This window comes from Nicotiana attenuata, unplaced genomic scaffold, assembly GCF_001879085.1.
Source record: "Nicotiana attenuata strain UT unplaced genomic scaffold, NIATTr2, whole genome shotgun sequence".
NCBI lineage: Eukaryota > Viridiplantae > Streptophyta > Magnoliopsida > Solanales > Solanaceae > Nicotiana > Nicotiana attenuata.
This window is the reverse complement of record NW_017672702.1, coordinates 64,382-82,803: the sequence shown is the minus strand read 5'-3', so window position 1 is coordinate 82,803 and position 18,422 is coordinate 64,382. Positions and strand designations below refer to the sequence as shown.

At 37.3% G+C, this 18,422-nt stretch overlaps 1 protein-coding gene across 1 annotated transcript; it reads left to right on the top strand.

Annotated features, from left to right (window-relative positions):
- The first annotated feature begins 6,331 nt into the window (after window positions 1-6,331).
- On the top strand, window positions 6,332-14,742 carry LOC109214181. Its single transcript, XM_019378073.1, has 12 exons — window positions 6,332-7,712; window positions 7,941-8,075; window positions 8,215-8,359; window positions 8,923-9,222; window positions 10,366-10,624; window positions 11,083-11,249; window positions 11,343-11,453; window positions 12,398-12,449; window positions 12,543-12,649; window positions 12,734-12,862; window positions 13,047-13,136; window positions 13,919-14,742. The coding sequence occupies exons 1-12, from the start codon at window positions 6,505-6,507 to the stop codon at window positions 14,447-14,449; spliced, it is 3,234 nt and encodes a 1,077-aa protein (XP_019233618.1). The 5' UTR covers window positions 6,332-6,504; the 3' UTR covers window positions 14,450-14,742.
- Window positions 14,743-18,422: the final 3,680 nt, after the last annotated feature.

Here is an 18,422-nt window from a genome sequence, read left to right as displayed (position 1 = left end):
TTCCTCTATAATCTTTCTTTTATCTACTTAGGAAATGTTAAAATTCCTGCCTATACTATCTCTAGTTGAAACACATATCATTTCAGTCTCAACATCATTGTCGCTAACGAGAACAACAATTGATCAAAAGACACACCCTGTCAGCTACTGTATCCAAGTTATTCTCTGTATCCAAGTTCATCCCGAGTAATAGTACCATGAGGATAATCACCAAAGCCACCGGACAACTTTATGATGCCAATGAAGCAAGATGAGCTATTCAATGAAACTCGTATTGTAAAGAAGAAGAAAGAGACTGATTCAGAAATGTGGGTCGAGGGTCGAGCCTCGACTATACATGTAAGTTTTTTGCTTATCATTAAGTATTTTGATTTACTTTTATATAAATTTTGAAATATTAATTCAATATAATTTTTCTTATAGGTTCGCTTCAGAGCTGATGTGGGGGAATTCATACGAAGTCAGCCACCTAACGAGTCGGCCGAGGCAATCCAACTTCAGAACGAGGATGCTAAAAGAACACTCCTTGAGTACTTTATATACTTTGAACTAGACAATAGAACTAGTTTTCGAATGAGCTTGTAATAAACGTTAACTTAGTTTTGTTAGCTTAATGCTTTAGTTTTATTGATCGTTATATTTTGGTTTTAGTGTTGTTGTTGTTGTTGTTGTTGTTGTTGCTGGCATAAAATGTTTGTTTAGGATATTTGGTATAAGCTGGCAGGTGGTGTAGCAGCCAAAACAGGCAGTTTCTGCCAAAAATATACCAAAAAAGCGACCAACTTTGGTGTCCAGTTGGTCGCTATTCACTTTAAAAAAAAAAATCTGGTAATTTTGCGACCAAGGTTGGTCGCTTATAGTTAAAAAAAAAAATTAATTCTTGCCATTGACGACCAATATTGGTCGCCCATTAAATAAAAAATTATAAAATTTATTAATATAGCGACCAAAGTTGGTCGCTTAATATGATTAAAAATAAAACGTTATTTACATCTGGAGACCAACTTTGGTCGCCAAATATATAATATTAAAATATTTGAGCGATCAAAGTTGGTCGCTATATGCTTTGCCCGGAAAATTTGATCCTTTTACCTGGGAGACCAACGTTGGTCGCTATTTAGCGACCAACTTTGGTCCCTAAGGTAAATGGACCAGCTTAATATCGACCAGGCGTGGTTGGTCGCTTTTTGACCAATAAGCGATCAACGTTGGTCGCTTTTGCTGGTCACTTTTTTCCGGAATTCTAGTAGTGTTAATTTTTTAACACTTAAAGATTACTCTGCATTAGCCCTGACTATGCTGTACTGTTAGGTGACAAAATATTGATCCGAAGGTACGAATACACGTGTTTTTGTTGGACGATAGATAGGTAATTTGAGGACAAAAGCTGGTGGAAAAACAATTTTTTTTAAACAAACTAGTGCAGACATTGTTCGGTAATTTCTGCTACATTACGTGGCGACGAACTAAACACATGTTTTATCCAAAAGGAGCACTTTCTAATAATGCAGATGAAATTGAGGCAAAAACTATTAGAGCTTTTCAAAAGCAAAAGATAAGTGGACGTTTGGACAAAAGATGTGTAAAATTTCAAAATAGGGTGAAATTTTTTTTTTTCAAGAGAAAATGATATTTGAAATTTAGAGTTGTGTTCGGACATGAATATAATTTTGGGTTATTTTTGAAGTTTTGTAAGTGATTTTAGTAAAAAATTTGATGCAATATTCTTTGAAGATCAGACTATTGAAGATATTGACAAAGCTGAGAAGATAGATTCTCAGAGTAATGAGAGCTTAGTTGATATTGATCCAGTTTCAATATAACTTTTTGGAGTTTTTTAAATTTTTAAAAATTTTCAGTATGCATTTTCAAGTGAAAATTAAAATTTTCTTGAACAAAAGTTAATTTCGTACAAATATGAAATTCTTTTTTATGTCCAACGGGCTCTAAAGTCTTCAACACTACAAGAATTTCTCCTTACTACATGTCCCATCTGGTTGATACTTTTGAGAAGTAGTGGACCGTTGGAGGGGAAAAAAAGGAGAAGAAAAACAGAGAAAGAAGGGGTATCACGTGACAAGTGTCATTCCTATTCAGGCCATATTATCTCATGCTTATCTAATTAAAATTATGTTTCATAAATTCAGCTTGTTTATTTAAATATGATTATATCAAATAATAAAGGGCATGAAATACTTGCCTACCTAAGAGTCTACTCGAGCTATTACTGTTCTAAAATATTTACTTTTATGTATAATTGATCGACGTGGGAAATTACCAGCTATGTCCATTTATAAGTAGCTTATTATAAAAATTGGTCATTGATAAAATATTACTAATATTAGCCAAATTAGCCAATTAGCTATTTGTAGCAAAAAACATATCAAATCTTTGCTTTGTTTTGAGTGGGTGTTATTAGAATAGATTGGGCACAACTTAAGGAGCTTGAATCTCAGTTTTGGGATGATTTGGTGAAGTTTCGAGGTGGTTTGAATTGAAAATTCGAAGTAAAAGCTGAACATGAAAAGAAAAAAAAATGATATGTGTATCACACTATGTATCATTTGTGTATCACATATGTATCATATTTGTATCAATTGTGTATCACATGTATATCCATGTATACCTGTGTGTGAGATACATAGTGATACATGTGTCGCAGAAGACTTTTTTGAACTCGATTTAATTATGAATTTTGATACAAGACCACTCCAAATCACCTCCAATCTTCCTCAAATTTTGTATATTGACTTATCTATATATTTTCAATGAATTTCAACTATACCCATTGAAAAAGTTCCTTTTTTGTTTAGATTTTTGGAATATTTGTATAGATTTTTGTATTTTATCACCTTATTTGCTACCCCGTCCATGAAATTTCTTTTCCGTCTTGTATCTAATGTTGCTAATCACACTTAAAAATATGGAAGGTGATTTTTGCATGTGATTCTTTGAGAGAAAGAACCCTATTATTTGGTTTTTCAATTTTTGTTGGCTAGTTTTGGTAAGTTTATGACTAATGGCTAGAGGTTGGTAAGTTGAGATTTATTTGGGACATTTGTGCAAGTTTCCCGTTATGGTGTTAGTTACATAAATAACCGGCCGAATTTTTTTAACTTTTTTTTAACTGTTATACATGTATTATGTACTAATGATATATATTATTATATATCCGCGGGATATTTTAGTTTATGCAATTGAGTGGGTGGCTATTTTGGGTTAATCCTTCTTAATTTTCCAATTATATTGGGGTAGAAATGACACCATGTAGCCACTTTAAAGAGCTGCTATTTAGGAATTAGCCAATGTATCCTGAATTTCAGTTTTTCAGTTTATTTTTCAGGACAAAAATATCCTGAATTGTTCTGAAGTTAAGACTTTTAGTTTAAAATTTCAGGATAAAATAAGTACTGGCTAATCTCTAAATAGCATCTCTAAAAATGACTATTTGTGCACTTGCCCCTAGATTAGGTAATTTCGTTTGCTAACTCTTTTTCAGCCCAAATATGGGCCGTTCCCGCTTTTAAGGACTTGCTGGACTAGCTAGAAAGAAGGAAGAAACGGGGATTTTTACCTAGCTATACTATATTATAGACTTATTTACCTATGTTCTGTATGTTTTGTAGTTTTTAATAGAGAAATTTTCATAAAGCACTATCTTTTAGTGGTAATTAGCTATCTATAGATACCATTTGCTATATTACGGATTGTAGATACCTTTTCTGTTGTTATAACATGTATTAGATGTATTTAAGCTATTGTGTTAATGAATACAGTAGCAAAAATAGTCGTGAATCAGGGAAGTCCAGCTAATCAGTTGTTGTATTCGACTGTATTCATGGCGTGAAATATGGGATTACAGCTGGACAGATTATTGTATTCGACTGTATTCACGGTGTGAAACTAGGGGATTACACTGTTTTTAAACGGAAAGTGAATCAATTAACATAATAGACTCCTAATATAACTCAACAAACTCAATTATAACACACAAATTTTGTATTTCGTTGTATAAAAAAGATTCTCAACCGAAAAATACCCCCAAAACATAGCAATCTTCAGAGAAATTATATAATACATCCGAATACATAAATTGTATTAATTAAAAAAAGCATATGAATACATTCATGGCATATAGCGAGACAATGAATACAATGAAATACATAGAATACAACGGGATACAATAAAATACAATGAAAAAAAAACAGCGAATACAATGAAATACACGGAATACAACGAGATACATTGAATTACAATGAGAAAAAAGACAATGAATACAATGAAATACATGAAATACAACGTGATACATTGAAAAATACATTGAAATATATTAACAGAAAGTCAAGTTGCTCAGCCCCAAACTCCGTTGTCTTTGTTAAAAAACAAACCCTAATTTCTGGCGAATCCGCCGTCGAGCAAAAACCCTGAATCTCACTGTTCCAACGCATCCTGTACAGTAGTCGAGCTATAGGAGGTAAAAATTCCTTAAAAGAAACTAGGCCTTGTGTATTAAAAATAGGTTCTTCCCTGCTATATGTGAATACTGTCGCAAAACATAGCTTAGAAAAGCCATCAAAAGCTACCATTTTCCGCCAAATACAAAGTTCTTTCTCTCATACTATTGAAGGAAACCAATAAATACTTTCTCTCGGATCATCCTTTTCAGAATACATAAAAGTTAGTTAGGGTTCCGATAGAGTGAAGGATGGCGGAACCGGCGAGTCCAGGCGGCGGCGGCGGCGGAAGCCATGAGAGTGGCGGCGAGCGGAGCCCTCAGTCGTGTTTTCAAGGAATGGGGGAAGTGAATGGCATGTATCAAAGTAGAGAGAGAAAGAAAATAGTGTAACTGAATAACGTATTTAGTGACTTAGGGGTAGGAGGTAACCAAAATTAGACATTTTGCTATAAACATTAAAAGGTATCTATATAATATAATTTTTTTAAATGGTATTTATTTAAAATAAATAAGGTGTTAACCTTTTCTATAGGAGGTAAAAATTCCTTTTTAATAAGTATCTAGCTTTTTCTTACAAATTGTATACATTTCTCCTTAAAAGGCTCCCACCTCCATTATTAGTGATTCAATTACATCCTTTCCTTTTTGTTCCCTTTCCCCTCTCTCTCTCTCTCTCTCTCTCTCTCTCTTTCTTTCTCTCTCTCTCTCTCTCTCTCTCTCTCTCTCTCTATCTCTCTATTCACATCAAATCCCTTAATCTAAGCCAAAAATCTCCATATTCTCTCTTCCCACTATTACTACTGACAACTTTATATTATTAAAAAATCGTCAATTGTATTGTTCTTTTGCTGGAGACTGGACAACACTCAAAATGAAAAAAATATTCAGGAGTTGTATGATAATTGTATAATAATTGTATTTGACTTGTATCAGATACATCAATCCTAAAACATAATTGTATCACAATTGTATCTAACTTGTATCTGGTACATTAATATCCAAAATAATACCCGATACAATACTAATAAATTAATATACAATTATCATATATTTGCAATAAAAACTATGAAATTCATCACGAATTCACAATTGCTCGTAACAATATATAATGAATATACAATTATCGTACATTTGTAATACAATTCTTTCAACAATTATGATACATATACAATTATAATACAACCGCGATACATTTCTGAAAAATTATGATACAATTATGATCTTCATCTTCTTCAAGTTTCAATCACACCTCTACACTAAAAATCTAATATACTCGTATTATAATTGTATTAGTATTATATCGAGTATTTTTTGAGGTATTGATGTATCATATACAAGTCATATACAATAAATATTGTAGAAAGAAAGAAAAAAATATTCAAAACTTACCCACAACTCGATTCTAGAGCAATATTCCGAATTTTGTCTGCAGTGTATCAATAAGGAATAGAGATTTTGGGTGATTAGTAAGAAAGAGAGAGACTGGGTTTGAAACTATTTGGAAAAGGAAGAAAAACAGAAATTTGGAGAGGGGGGGGGGGGTTATAAAAATATAAGAGAGATTTTGGATGATTATTAAGAAAGAGATAAAAAGAGAAACAAAATCTTAACTCAAAGGCTAAAATTAAGGGATCTTGAATTTTCTTTCTTTTTTATGGTTTTGTATATAACTTGTAAATGTAGACATACAAAGTAATTAATAAAGATACTAAATAAATGTGGTAAATAGATTTCCATTATAGTATAGCTAGCTAAAAAGGTCGAAGAAATGTACTCGGTATTAGCGTTCACAAAGCCCACGTTAAAAGCAGTTGAAGGCCCAGTAATTGGATGAAAGCCCAAAGCCCATCTATATATATCAAATTGGAGGGAAAACATTCAATTACAACATTTTCCTGGCTTCTTCTGTACTCCTCAGCCTCAGGTTTCAGCATTCTTTCGATTCTTTTGCAAGTCTTCCTTTCTAATTCTGTATACTCTTAATTCTTTTCATCTCCCTTCCATGTTTTTTCTTATAATTTATGTAACTATTTATCGTATATTCATTCATGAAATTGTATTCAGATTCTTGTCGTCTCATTACAAATTCCAAACGCCATAGACTCGATTGTTCTCTTCTTCCATGCAAGAAACCTAGGTCAAATGTGTTAAATACAGCTTATTTACAAATAAAACCTCTTGGAATTCCTCTAATCCGAAAAAGTACTGGTTCTTCCTGTGATACTATACATCTTCAACCCTATAAGCCATACTCTATTGGTCGTAATTGCAGCCGCTGTGATTTCATATTTGAAGACTGTCGAGTCAGTAATATTCATCTCCAGATTCTTTTTAACCCCTTGAACAATAAATTGTACTTGTCTGACGGGTTATTTTTTAGTTCAAGTAATTCTAGGGTTTCGCTGAATGGGGTGTTTGTTAATGGGGTTAGAGTTGCAAAAGGCGAGGTTGTGGATATCTGTGTCGGTGATGAAGTTTCACTTGGCTGTGGAAGTCAAAGGACCTGTTGTATGGGGTTACGGCTAGGATTTTGTTTGCAAAAGGCTGTCTTTGTTCAGGAGGTTTTTGATAGAAATATAGTTGGAGATAATGATGTTACACCCACAGATTGTGTTCCAATTGGATATGCAAGTTATAAGCGTATTGCTAAAGCAAATGTGTTGTTACATATGTGTAGGGAGGTATTAAGTAGCAATCATCCTGTGTCGTGTATCCAAAAACGTGTTATTCTTGATTATGGAAAGGGAGTTAGATGTCATGGTAAAATTGGAGTCAATGAGGATTTTAAGTTTCCAGTGGCTAGTGTTCTTGGAGTACATTCTGGTGAAAAAGCTTGTAGGAAAGAGGTATCGATTGTTGAGGATGCACCTGGCCAGAATCGGGAATGTGATTTCCCCAATGATGCTGCACTTGCTATTGAGGTGGAAACATGTAATCTCGATGGGAAGGGTGCAGAACAAGTCAATAACGATGGGGCATCTCATGAGAATGGGTCTGACGCTAATGGCAGAGAAGAAGTTTTATCTCTGGGATGTATGAGGAAGGAGGTTGTTGGTCAAATTGATGATGCCATGAAAGAAAAGAATAGAATTGGCATTGTTCCACCTCCAGGAAAGAAGTTCGTTTTGAATCGACTGGCATGTGAAGGGCCAAAATTTTCAGAAGATCCTAATGTTGTATCATTGCCAGAGCTTCTTTATCCAATTGAGAATCTTGAACAGCTATTTATTGCAACATTTACTGCTGACATACCATGGTAGGTCAGACTTGTTTGGTTGCATTTTTATTAGCTTCTGTTTTATTACTTTCCTAAAAGCTGGACATTCTTGAAAGGTAACTAACAATTCTAAAATGGCCTTATGAAAAAACTGAAGATTCACTAATAAAGTCAAGATAGTCAATTACATAGTTCAAAATGTCTTTTGTCCGGACTATATGTAGCTTTTGTGCTTTTATTTTATTCTGAATGGATTTTTTCTTATAGGTTTCTGTCCTACTGTGAGATTCCAACTGATCTACCAGTTACCATCGCTTGCCACAATGCTGAACGGTGTTGGAGTTCCAGCTCTGATAAAAGAACCTCAAAGCCTTACCCAGATTTTCCAAACCTAGTTGTTGTGTAAGTTGACATATTTCCCCCCTTTTCACTCTGTTTTGCCAAATGGTCACGAGCATGTACTAGAAATGGTTGATTTTCTCAATTTGCTTTGGAATGGAACAATGATCAACTTTTTGATCAAGTGAATTCATGGTAACAGTTACCCTCCATTTCCTGAGGTGATAGCATTTGGTCAAGACCTGAGGAAATCAGGCATTGGTTGCCATCACCCAAAGTTGCTTGTGTTGCAAAGAAGAGATAGTCTCCGCGTAGTGGTCACATCTGCTAATTTGGTGGCAGGACAGGTGCTTGTTTAATCACCTTTCTCTCTCTTGTCTTGTATGAAGTTCATTTTCTCTCTCTGGATCATTTTTAAAATTATATTCATTAATTTGTGAAGTTGAAAGAAACACGTTTCCTTTCTGGAATCATGCACTGAACTATTAATTTTTTTTCTCTTCGTGTTTCCCATGTCCTCAGTATGCTTATTAATCTTGATAACCTGTGAAAAATTTGAGAAAAGGAAAAGAGGACAAGATTGTGGTGCTCGCAGTAAGGTTGGATGCTAAATGTTTGCCTGATAGAGCATATAGAATTTTTTTGACACCTGCAACGTCGTGTTTTGCTGCAAGTAGAAGTTAAGTGTCCATGAGATATTCTTGTGAACAAGAAAAAAGTAGATTAGACATGGTCCTCAACTTTGAAGAGGAGTAATCAGGATTTCTCATGATCCATCCCTTATGAGGTTTAAAGTAGTAGGTTAGAAGGACCCAATATTTTATATGAATTTGTTAATCATCTATCCGTTAGTACTAAGAACTGTTTCTGTCCAGATGTATTAATGTTGTCTGCTCCTCAAATGCTGCAGTGGTGCAGAGTGACGAATACAATATGGTGGCAGGATTTTCCTCGCCTGGATGTACCAGACTACTTCTCACTTTTCACAGCAATATCTGGAGAGGAAAATGGACATTTGGTATCTGATTTTGCTGCTCAGCTAGCTGGATTTATGGCCTCCTTGGTAGCTGATGTACCTAGTCAGGCCCATTGGATCCTGGAGCTGACAAACTATGATTTTAAAGAAAGTGATGGCTATCTGGTCGCTTCTGTACCTGGAATCCACTCAAGTCGCATTCCTTTTATATCAAAACCAAAACATTTCTTAGGGGTCAGTAACCTCTGTCCTTGTGAATTCGTGGTGTCATGCCTGCTACAGTTGCCTATTCGAACGGTTATTTTCAGTCAAACTGAGGATATTTTCCTAGTGTTGCATTGGATTCTAAAGGAATTACCTGTTTGTTGTATAAAAGAAAAGATAAAAGCCTCAGTACAGTGATCTGTCAGCTTGCACCTAATTTAGACTACACTTTGTGGTGTTATCAAACAGTACCAGTAAGAGAAAATATTGCAAATAGAAGTGCAAGGGAAAAAGATGCACTTACATATCTATGCACATCAATATGGAAATGAAATTAAGAAATTCAATTACTGATGCTTTTGCTTGAATGGCAATAAAATCTCTTTTCTTTTCCCCCAAAAATGATGTAAAGGTTTGTGCTGCCGCATTCACCCAGACATGGTTCTGTGACTGTTCGGTTCTAGCTTTTGTAGGAATTCTGGTGAAAGAACAAGTTGAAAGTACATCTTAAGGCTGAGATTTGAGAAATATGAAGTATCTCAAATAAAGAGTTGTTACAAAAAAATCTGTAGAAAGAGGGGTAGTTTTCTCATCTGCCTTGGGGAATGACCAGATATTTGTAGAGTTGTCTGAGTTTCTCAGCTATATATTCCCTCCCGACAATTGTGTTAAGACTTTACTTGTTCTATTATCTTAAATTTGGAACAGCTCCCTGTTGATTGAGGGTGAAAAAGGTATTTATTTGAAGATTATCTAAATAATCCCACCCATTACATTCTGATTTTATGTTAAGAAGATGTATCTGCCAGTTGTCTGAGTAAATCCACCCTTAAAATTCTAATAATAGGAGGCTTAAGGTCTGTTCTTGTGGGTTTTCATATCTGATGAGCTGTGCAGCTTTGTGAATACCCTCTTTTATATGGTCAAATAGTTGTGTATTCTTTCATTGTTTTCTCTCTTTTTTCACTTCTATCCAACATTCCTGCAATTCGCACGCTTTCATTAGTTTTGGGAACATAAATCAATACTTTCGGACTAAAACAAAAGTAAAAAGGTACTACTAAGTGGTCAAAATCTACACTTATCACTTAGTAAGGGACAGCCTGGAGGCATTTTCTTGGGGGTGTGGTTGGTAATGTTGAGGTTTGAAGTGTACTACTACTACTGCTGTAGGGTGACTGTGTGCCAGAGTTATGTCACTTTAAGTCAGTGGGTTCTGTTGAAGCATCAGTGGCTGGTCTAAGTCATCTCTTCCGTACTTCAGTGGATCTTAATGGAGCACGGCTGAAGAAACTTGCAAGTTACCTTCGGAAATGCGGTGAAAATGTATATGGAATATCAGAGGTTATTCTAAAGAGAGACCCAAATATACAAGCCGATGCAAATGCTGTTAGCATTCTTGTACCTAATCCTGACAATCTCTCTTTAGAGGGTAAATTACTTTCCACTTCAAATATACATATTTGAACTATAATCTATAATATCTGTATTGAAATGTAATGATAAGTCTCTTTAGTCTTTACTAGGGTCAGTTTGATTTGATGCATTTTCAGACTCCTTAATTAGAGGAGAGTTTACTATAAATGCCAGTGGTGGTGGCTGTGACATACTAATGGTCATAGCAGCTTGGAAGATGAAATCGTAATCACTCAACATTATGATAACAGTAATAAGAGCTGAATTTTGTATTTTACTTAATCCCAATGAAAAGGAGCTCAGTCTTGTTCTCGTTAACATCTTACTTTTTTGTCCACTTTGTAAGAGTGGCAGACTATTAAATCATATACTAATATAAGTATGCATGAATATTCATTTGCTATCTTCTGTTTGCCAAAATTATTCTTCTTTTTATTCATTTTGAACCAATTCTTTTGCTTTATTGTGTGCTAGAATGTGTTCAACTTGGGTTTCTTCCAAAGAATTTTGCGAAGTGGGTTGCTCCACTCTCGGACAGTGGTCTTTTCGTGTTTTCTGCTTATATTTTCCCAAGTGAAGTTCTTAGTGCTGCTTTAGAGGGAAGCAGCAGCAAGGTACAGTTAGTACTGCATGTATCACAGGTATGCCTACCACTAGTATGATTCATCTGTGACAATGCTGTTGAACATATTTGTCTTGTGTCTAGTAGTCATATTGAGATCATAACCTTGCAGGGTCCATCCTTTTCAGCCATTTCAGAAATTATTAGAGGTGAACATGTTTCTGCAATTTGCACACTCATTGCATCGCTTCAGAGGTGTTGGGGAATCTGGCGGCTTCAAGAGGTAATTTTTCTGAAACAGTTGGACGTATTTTTCAAACCTAAACTGATTTTCATTTTGGTGCAATTAAGAATAATGACTATGTCTTGGGCCTGTGGACTACTAGTCACCGTTTTTTGGTGTCAGACCATAGAATTCTCAGCTGTGGGGTAATGGGCACTGCGTTTCAGCTGTGGCAAATTCTTACCTTTAAGAGCCATGCTTTGTACACCTATCATGTTGTCAGCCTAAAAACAGATAGAAGACTTGATATATCTACAGTAATACAGGCCATTATTCTCAGTTGTATTTGAGCGTAGCAATTGTGTAGACCTCAATCAAAGTTAAGAGTGTAAAACAATTATGATTAACTTTACTAAACAGAATATTTTCTGTGTACATCATCTTGTTCTGTTTGGACCATGGTTTGATTCAAGTGATGGTTTACCTTGGATAGCACGGTCTAAGAGCTTATGGGGCTTAGACACAAAATAGCCAATTTTATTCTTAATGCATTATCCATCACTTTTACCAATTTTTCGAGAAAGCCAATTTTATTCTTAATGCATTGTCCATCGCTTTCACAATCTTTTCAAATTTTTTTCGAACTATCTTGTGGTTCCTGAGTGAGATTGATGCTAAGGTGATATCTAGCCTTGGTTGATAGAGTTACGTGGTACCTATGTTGGTGGAGGTAGCAGGTACCTGGTGGAGTCGAGGTGCGCGCAAGTGACCCGGACACCACCGTTATTAAGGAAAAAAGAGCAGTAGCTTCTTGGTTACTGGAGCACTACCAAGAAGCATGCAAAAGAGTCATAGTACTGATTCAAAATGTATGTTATGTGTAAGTTGGAACCAAGCAGCCAGAGCATAAAGTTCGACAGACTTCATTTTTCTGATAAATGACATTTTTATTTATAACAGTTACTGGAATCCTGACCTTTTTCCTTCCATTGCACCTTGTTCAGGTTTTGGGCCAGTTCAAATGGCCAGAACATTTAGAAACTGATTTTGTATTTGGTGAGTGTTCTATGACTACTTGATGATTATCATGCTGCCTTTCAAAATATATTGAGAATTATCATTTATGATTATTGTTTCCATTCTGTTAAGGTGCATCCTCAATTGGGTCCATCAATGCAAAATTTTTAGCTGCATTTTCAGCAGCAGGCGGGAAGCGGTCATTGAGGCTCTCTGAATCAGAGGAATCTGATCCAGATGTGAGTAGTTACCACTAAATTTTATGATTTAGCTGAGTAGTATATTATTGCTAGGTTCAAGTTTTGCCTTACTTTTTCTGGCAGTGGGGCTGCTGGAGTGTGAGCCAAGAGCTGAGGAACCCTTCCATTAGAATAATTTTTCCTACCATTGAAAGAGTGAAAAATGCGAGCAGTGGAATTTTGGCATCCAGGCGTATACTGTGCTTTTCACAGGTAGATTAATTTGATCTCTCCTTTAATTCTTGAAAAATATTTGTCCTTGAGTGTTTTTTTTTTAAAATAAAAAAACTGACTGTTTGACGACTGGAAGAATGGGTTCCCTCTTTCTTATCAAGTTATTGAGCAATCATTTACTGCAATTTAACTAAAATGTTTTGCCCAATATTTTGTTTCTCAGAAAACTTGGTATCGGTTGAAAACTATGGGCATTCTACATGATGCGGTTCCTTTTCCTGGCTACAGAATTGGTTATCCCATGCATGTCAAGGTAAAAGCTGTCAGAACATAGTTGCATAAGTCTTCTACTACATGGTCTGACATTTAATTTTGTTAAGTCTTATGATAAGGGTTCTTATCAAAACTCGGTGTCTGCTTTAACATGCTATGTGATGAGTTGAGTACAGATAGTGTTTGCCTCTGTTTTAACAATGTGGATATCAGTTACTGTTCTATGCAAATGATCCAATTTGCTGCTTCACTATATGATGTTGCTGCTTTGCAGATAAATTCCTTTGAGATATAGAACTGAGTTAATTTGTTTCATGCCCAACTTTTAGATTGCTTTTGGAGGTCATAAGCTTTTATTTGCTCGTCTCTCGTGTGATTTTCTTGGAAAATCCTGACGCTAATTGCATTCATAACTCTCCTTTAGTGATTTTATTGCCTTATGGAGGGTCATGTGCCATCACCGATTTTCTACGTGATGTTTATGCTGATCTTATCTTGTCTACTCTGTTAACCTGCTTTGTTTTTTTCTGGAACAAATGGACATGTCCTTCATCAGAAGACTTGTTAGTTTTCCATATTTTTGGTTTTTACAGCAGTGGACACTAATTACTTAGATTTGAGCAAAATATTTTTGAGTGCTTTTCTTTACATGCTAATCATCATCTGTCAGACTGTCATACCTTTGATTGCTCTCTCTCGCTCTCTCCCTTCATTTCTCTGGTTGAACAGTGTCAAAGTACGACTTAGATAATGAGTTCTAATTCATGTTCAGTATCTCACTTAGAAGTCCTAATGACAAAAGAAAATGTATGAGGTGAGCAGGTTGCTCGAAGAAGATTTCAGTCTAAGAAAGATGCGTCCCCCTTCGGATGGGTTTATTGTGGATCACACAACTTCAGTGAAGCTGCATGGGGACGTCCAGTTTCTGGTTTACATGACAAGAAAATCAATGGAAATACAACTTATTCTAGTTTAGGTTCTAGACTTCATGTCTCTAACTATGAACTGGGTATCTTATTCATTACTCCCCCTCCAGATGCTCAGTGCAAAACAGACCAAAAGACGAACTTAGATGATATAGTTTTACCCTTCATTGTGCCTGCACCAAAATATAGACCAGCAGACAAACCTGCTACCGCTCAGGAGATGAGGGAGGCCTTATTTGAGCAAACTGAGAGGGGGAGAGAGGTAAATGAAGAAACAAAAGAGGCGGACGAGTGGATACAGGAAGAGATACCTGTGGAGGAAGAGGAAGTAATTGAGGCTATTGACTATGTTGTTAAGGAGAGAGAAGATGACAAGGCTTATGCGGAGAAACTATGGAATCAAGTTGATTCCTCTGAGAACTGTTAGAAATTAATAGGAAAACACATTCAAGTAGAATAATGTAGGAGTAGATATACTGAGACTACCTTTCTAAATTTGGTACAAATGATTAATTTAGGGGGTCCGGCATTCGTGTGGTTTCAAAATGTTGTATGATTGTAGCCGAAAAGAAGAGTCTTTTGTTTTATAGAAATATAGTTTCGATGATTTGGTGATAATGTATGTATCATTGTAATTTGTAAAGGTAAAGGACAATGTACAAGTCATTTATGATCAAGAAATAAGAATCTCGTGGAAGATGAGAAGCAGCTTCTTTCTTTTGATTGTTCTCCCATTGACTTTGGGTTGTCAAATAAAATATGGCACATTGCTTCGTTAGGTTTGATCCTCCAGAACTCGTCAATTTTCAGTAACATAAAAAACGTGGAGATGTTTTATATGACTAGTGTTTTTAGCTTCTTGAAATGGTTCGCTACAGTTGACTTTCAGCACCAGTGATATAGTATAAGAAACAAACTCCAATTTTGGTTGCTTTCCTTATTGATCAAAAGAAATGAATAGGAAAAGGACATCCTTGTGGCAAGCGAGTGGAATGGTCTAATACGTAAAGGAATTTCGGCAAGTCGAACAGGGTTACCCGTAAAACAATACTTTTTAATGCATATGTGGTTACAGACAAACAAATCGATTTAATCCCAAAATAATAAATTAAATAAAAATGTAAGACTTAGCGTTGACATCGTGATAAGATATAGCAGATAGCTTGGTTTCGGGAGCAGGGCTTCGGAAGGCAACAATGATACCAATAAACAAGGAATAAAGAGTTATTGAGCTTAGAATAATGTTTAACATAGGTTTGTCAGAAAATTCACCTCCTTACATTGGCGGTTCAAATCACTATTTATAACTGCACATGGGGAACAAGGTTGTACGTCCAAGTCACTCTTAAATGACAATAATGGGGCCAATGGAGAATGTGTAACAACAGGCTATGAATGCCATATTCTCTATAACAGATTATGTATTTAATATTACAGAATATTCTTCATTGAATGCTATCGGGTGGCAAGCGTTTATTTATCTTAATGAGTAACATTCCCTTCGGGGGCTTCCCGATGCCAACCAAGGCTGCTGCCCCCGCTCTTGATTTCGACCTGTCTCGTTTTTTATCTGTTTCCGGTTCCATGTGTCGCTCTATTATGCGAGTATTTAATATGAACAGGTTTTATCCTATACAGATAGTCCCATGCTTTTCGGTGGCACATCCTTGTGTCATCGGGAAGTTGACAGAGATACCTTTCTTGGCGGAAAATTCTTTGATCCCCTCTGAAAAGTTTTTGACGCTTGATTAGACGTACCCTCTCTGCATTTAATGCCCCAAAAACGTGTTATCTCATGATTTAGCAACACTTTGGCCGGCTCTCGAGGTAATCATGACCACGATTTTAGCCGCATATTCCATTACTTATACGCTTCGTCCTTATTCTTTTACACTTCATAGTTTTTCAAAGCTCTTTCAACTTTCCTTACTTTACTCTCTCTTGCTTTCAATTTTCTTTAACCTTCTTCTTTAGAGAAACTCTTACTTCCTTCTGCTAATTATGGCCTCTTCCAAGAACTCCAACTCTTCAAAGAAAAGGAACGCAATGATGATGCTGTTCCTCCTACGGTGAGCACCATTATCCCCAAAAAGCTTAGTACAATCAAGGACTTTGAAGATAAGTTCCCTTTCTTCTAACTCTCGCACATGGGCTGTTGCTGTATACCCTTCTTCCATCCGTCCTTCTAGCATCGCTGCTTTGAAGGAAGACTGCAGTTGTCATGGTTTGAACATCATCGCTCCCGATCTAGCAGAGCAGGTAACCTTCCCTAAGAAAGGTTTTACGTACGTTTACACGTACTCCTTCACTTTGGGACCGTTCTCATTGAGCGGGGGACTTGACTCCGTAATCTTAGAGTTTTACTTCCGCTATCAAGTCTGCTTGGCATATCCCTTCCGTGTGGCGGACGATAGCCCGTCTTCGGCGGTTATGCCAGGTTACGGGGGAGGAGCTCTCCCTGGCTCAATTGATGAACCTTTATTCCCCTAAGATTCTCCGCGGGGTAATGATAAACGCAGACATGGTCACCATGCTTTGCTCACCAGTATGGATGACGACAACGACTGTGGATGGATGGAGCGGTTCGTTGCAGTTGCCACCTGGGATATCATCTCGGCCACAACTCCATCCTTTCCCGAATCATGGAATCGTGCACGTAAGTTCAACATCTGTCTTTTCTCTTATTAAAGATTGCTTCATGCTGTTACTGATCCTTCTCTTCTCATTATTTCAGCAACTCGGTGGACACCACCAAGGGTTAAAGGCTTGGACCAATGGGTCCAGAAGATTTTGGATGTTACTACGCCTGAGACCCGCCGATGGAAAGAGCTGGCCCTCAAATATGGGTGGAAGGCCAAAAATCACGGTAAGTTGATTCTCGAGCTCATCTTGTTTTTATCTCACATATAAGAAAACTGGCTAACTTTTTATTTTGTTGAATTCAAGTCTTCCACAAGGCTCCGTTGCCGTCCTCGAGGAGGACGTTTTGGCTGATCCTGTAGATGCGGCGAGGTTGCTGCAGGAGGCCTTTACCCGAACGGGTGTCGTCGGACCTGCTTCTGGTGTTGGTGCTTCCTCTCGGAGTCCCGGCCGGAGTACAAGCAACAAAAAAGGCGACGTTCCTCTACGGTCGAGGGTAAAAATAAAAAGGTGAAAAACGCCATGCCCGAGCCAGCCGCAAACACTGTGGTGATCGATGACGATGAGGGAGCCAGTGATGAAGGGGCTTCCCTACATAGAAGACGACGACCTTCATCAGCTCAATCTAGTGAGCTAGCTATACCAACTGAGGTCGATGTCCAGGCGCTCTGGGAAGAGAGTGATACAGTAGAAGATGCCAACTCTCGCTTTCGGGCCCCAGCCGCTTCCCCTAGTACCGTGAGGCTGGGTACCGGGCCTTTTCTGTCTTCGGTTGACGAGCAATTAATAATTAGCAACTGCTTTTGCCGCAACTGCTTCTCAACCTACAATGCCATCAACTTCATATCCTTCTTCGCCAGTCATGCCTTCTCCTCCAGCAACTGCTACATCATCTCCACCGGCCGCAGAAATCCGAGAGGAGGATGTCCCTCTTCCCCAGTCCCCAGTCCATGGGAATTTGGGGCATAACTACTCGCCCCCTCCTAAGATCCTCAGAGGAGGAGGAGCATTTACCTCTCGGTCTCTACTAGGTGCCATCTATTGTCTCGGCCGGTGGAACTTGCTAATTACTTGAAGCCTCTGGCTTTAGAGAAATATAAGAATAAAATACATTCTCTCTCGGGTGAATGTATGATAAATAATGCTATGCACAACTCAACAGCAGTACGATGTTTGTTTCCTCTACTGTTTATTCTAGCTTTAGTATGACACGACTTTTGATTTGAACTTTTGCTTTTGCAGGCTAACTTTCTTGCTTCCGTGGGCCTTCGAAAGTTGATCCTTGATAAAGAGAAACTTACATCCGAGCGGGATAAACTGTTGGCCGAGCGGGATCAAATTGCTGCTTACCTCCCTGCACTGAGCACACGCTGCCGAGGCCGTTGAGTTGGAGGTTTGGTTGCAGCAAAGCGAGCAAGAGGTGGTGATCCTCAGCCAAGCGACCACCCTGTTAAGGGTACAATTTCAAGAGGCCAAGGCAAAGTGGGCCGAGGTCCAAAATGCTGTTCTTGCTGCTGCCGATCGCGAGGCTGCCTCTGCTGAAAGTAAAAATAAGTTGGAGGCAGCCATGAACTCCAAAGCTGAAGAGTCTGCTGCTGAGGAAAAGCATGCCCGGATTGAAGAGAACTATAGGAAGGTCGTTGACCATAATAAAGTTTATAACTCCATTATTCGTGACCTTGACGTCAGCCTTCATGCCGCTAGATCGGAGCAAAATAACCTTTTGACCGAGGTTGACCGCCTTAAGGAAGAGCTTCAGC

Coding starts and splice junctions, on each gene's coding strand:
- LOC109214181 (XM_019378073.1), top strand. CDS start 6,505: ATGAAATTGTATTCAGATTCTTGTCGTCTCATTACAAATTCCAAACGC. Junction 8,076..8,214: donor TTTCCAAACCTAGTTGTTGT/GTAAGTTGACAT, acceptor TCATGGTAACAG/TTACCCTCCATTTCCTGAGG. Junction 10,625..11,082: donor TGACAATCTCTCTTTAGAGG/GTAAATTACTTT, acceptor ATTGTGTGCTAG/AATGTGTTCAACTTGGGTTT.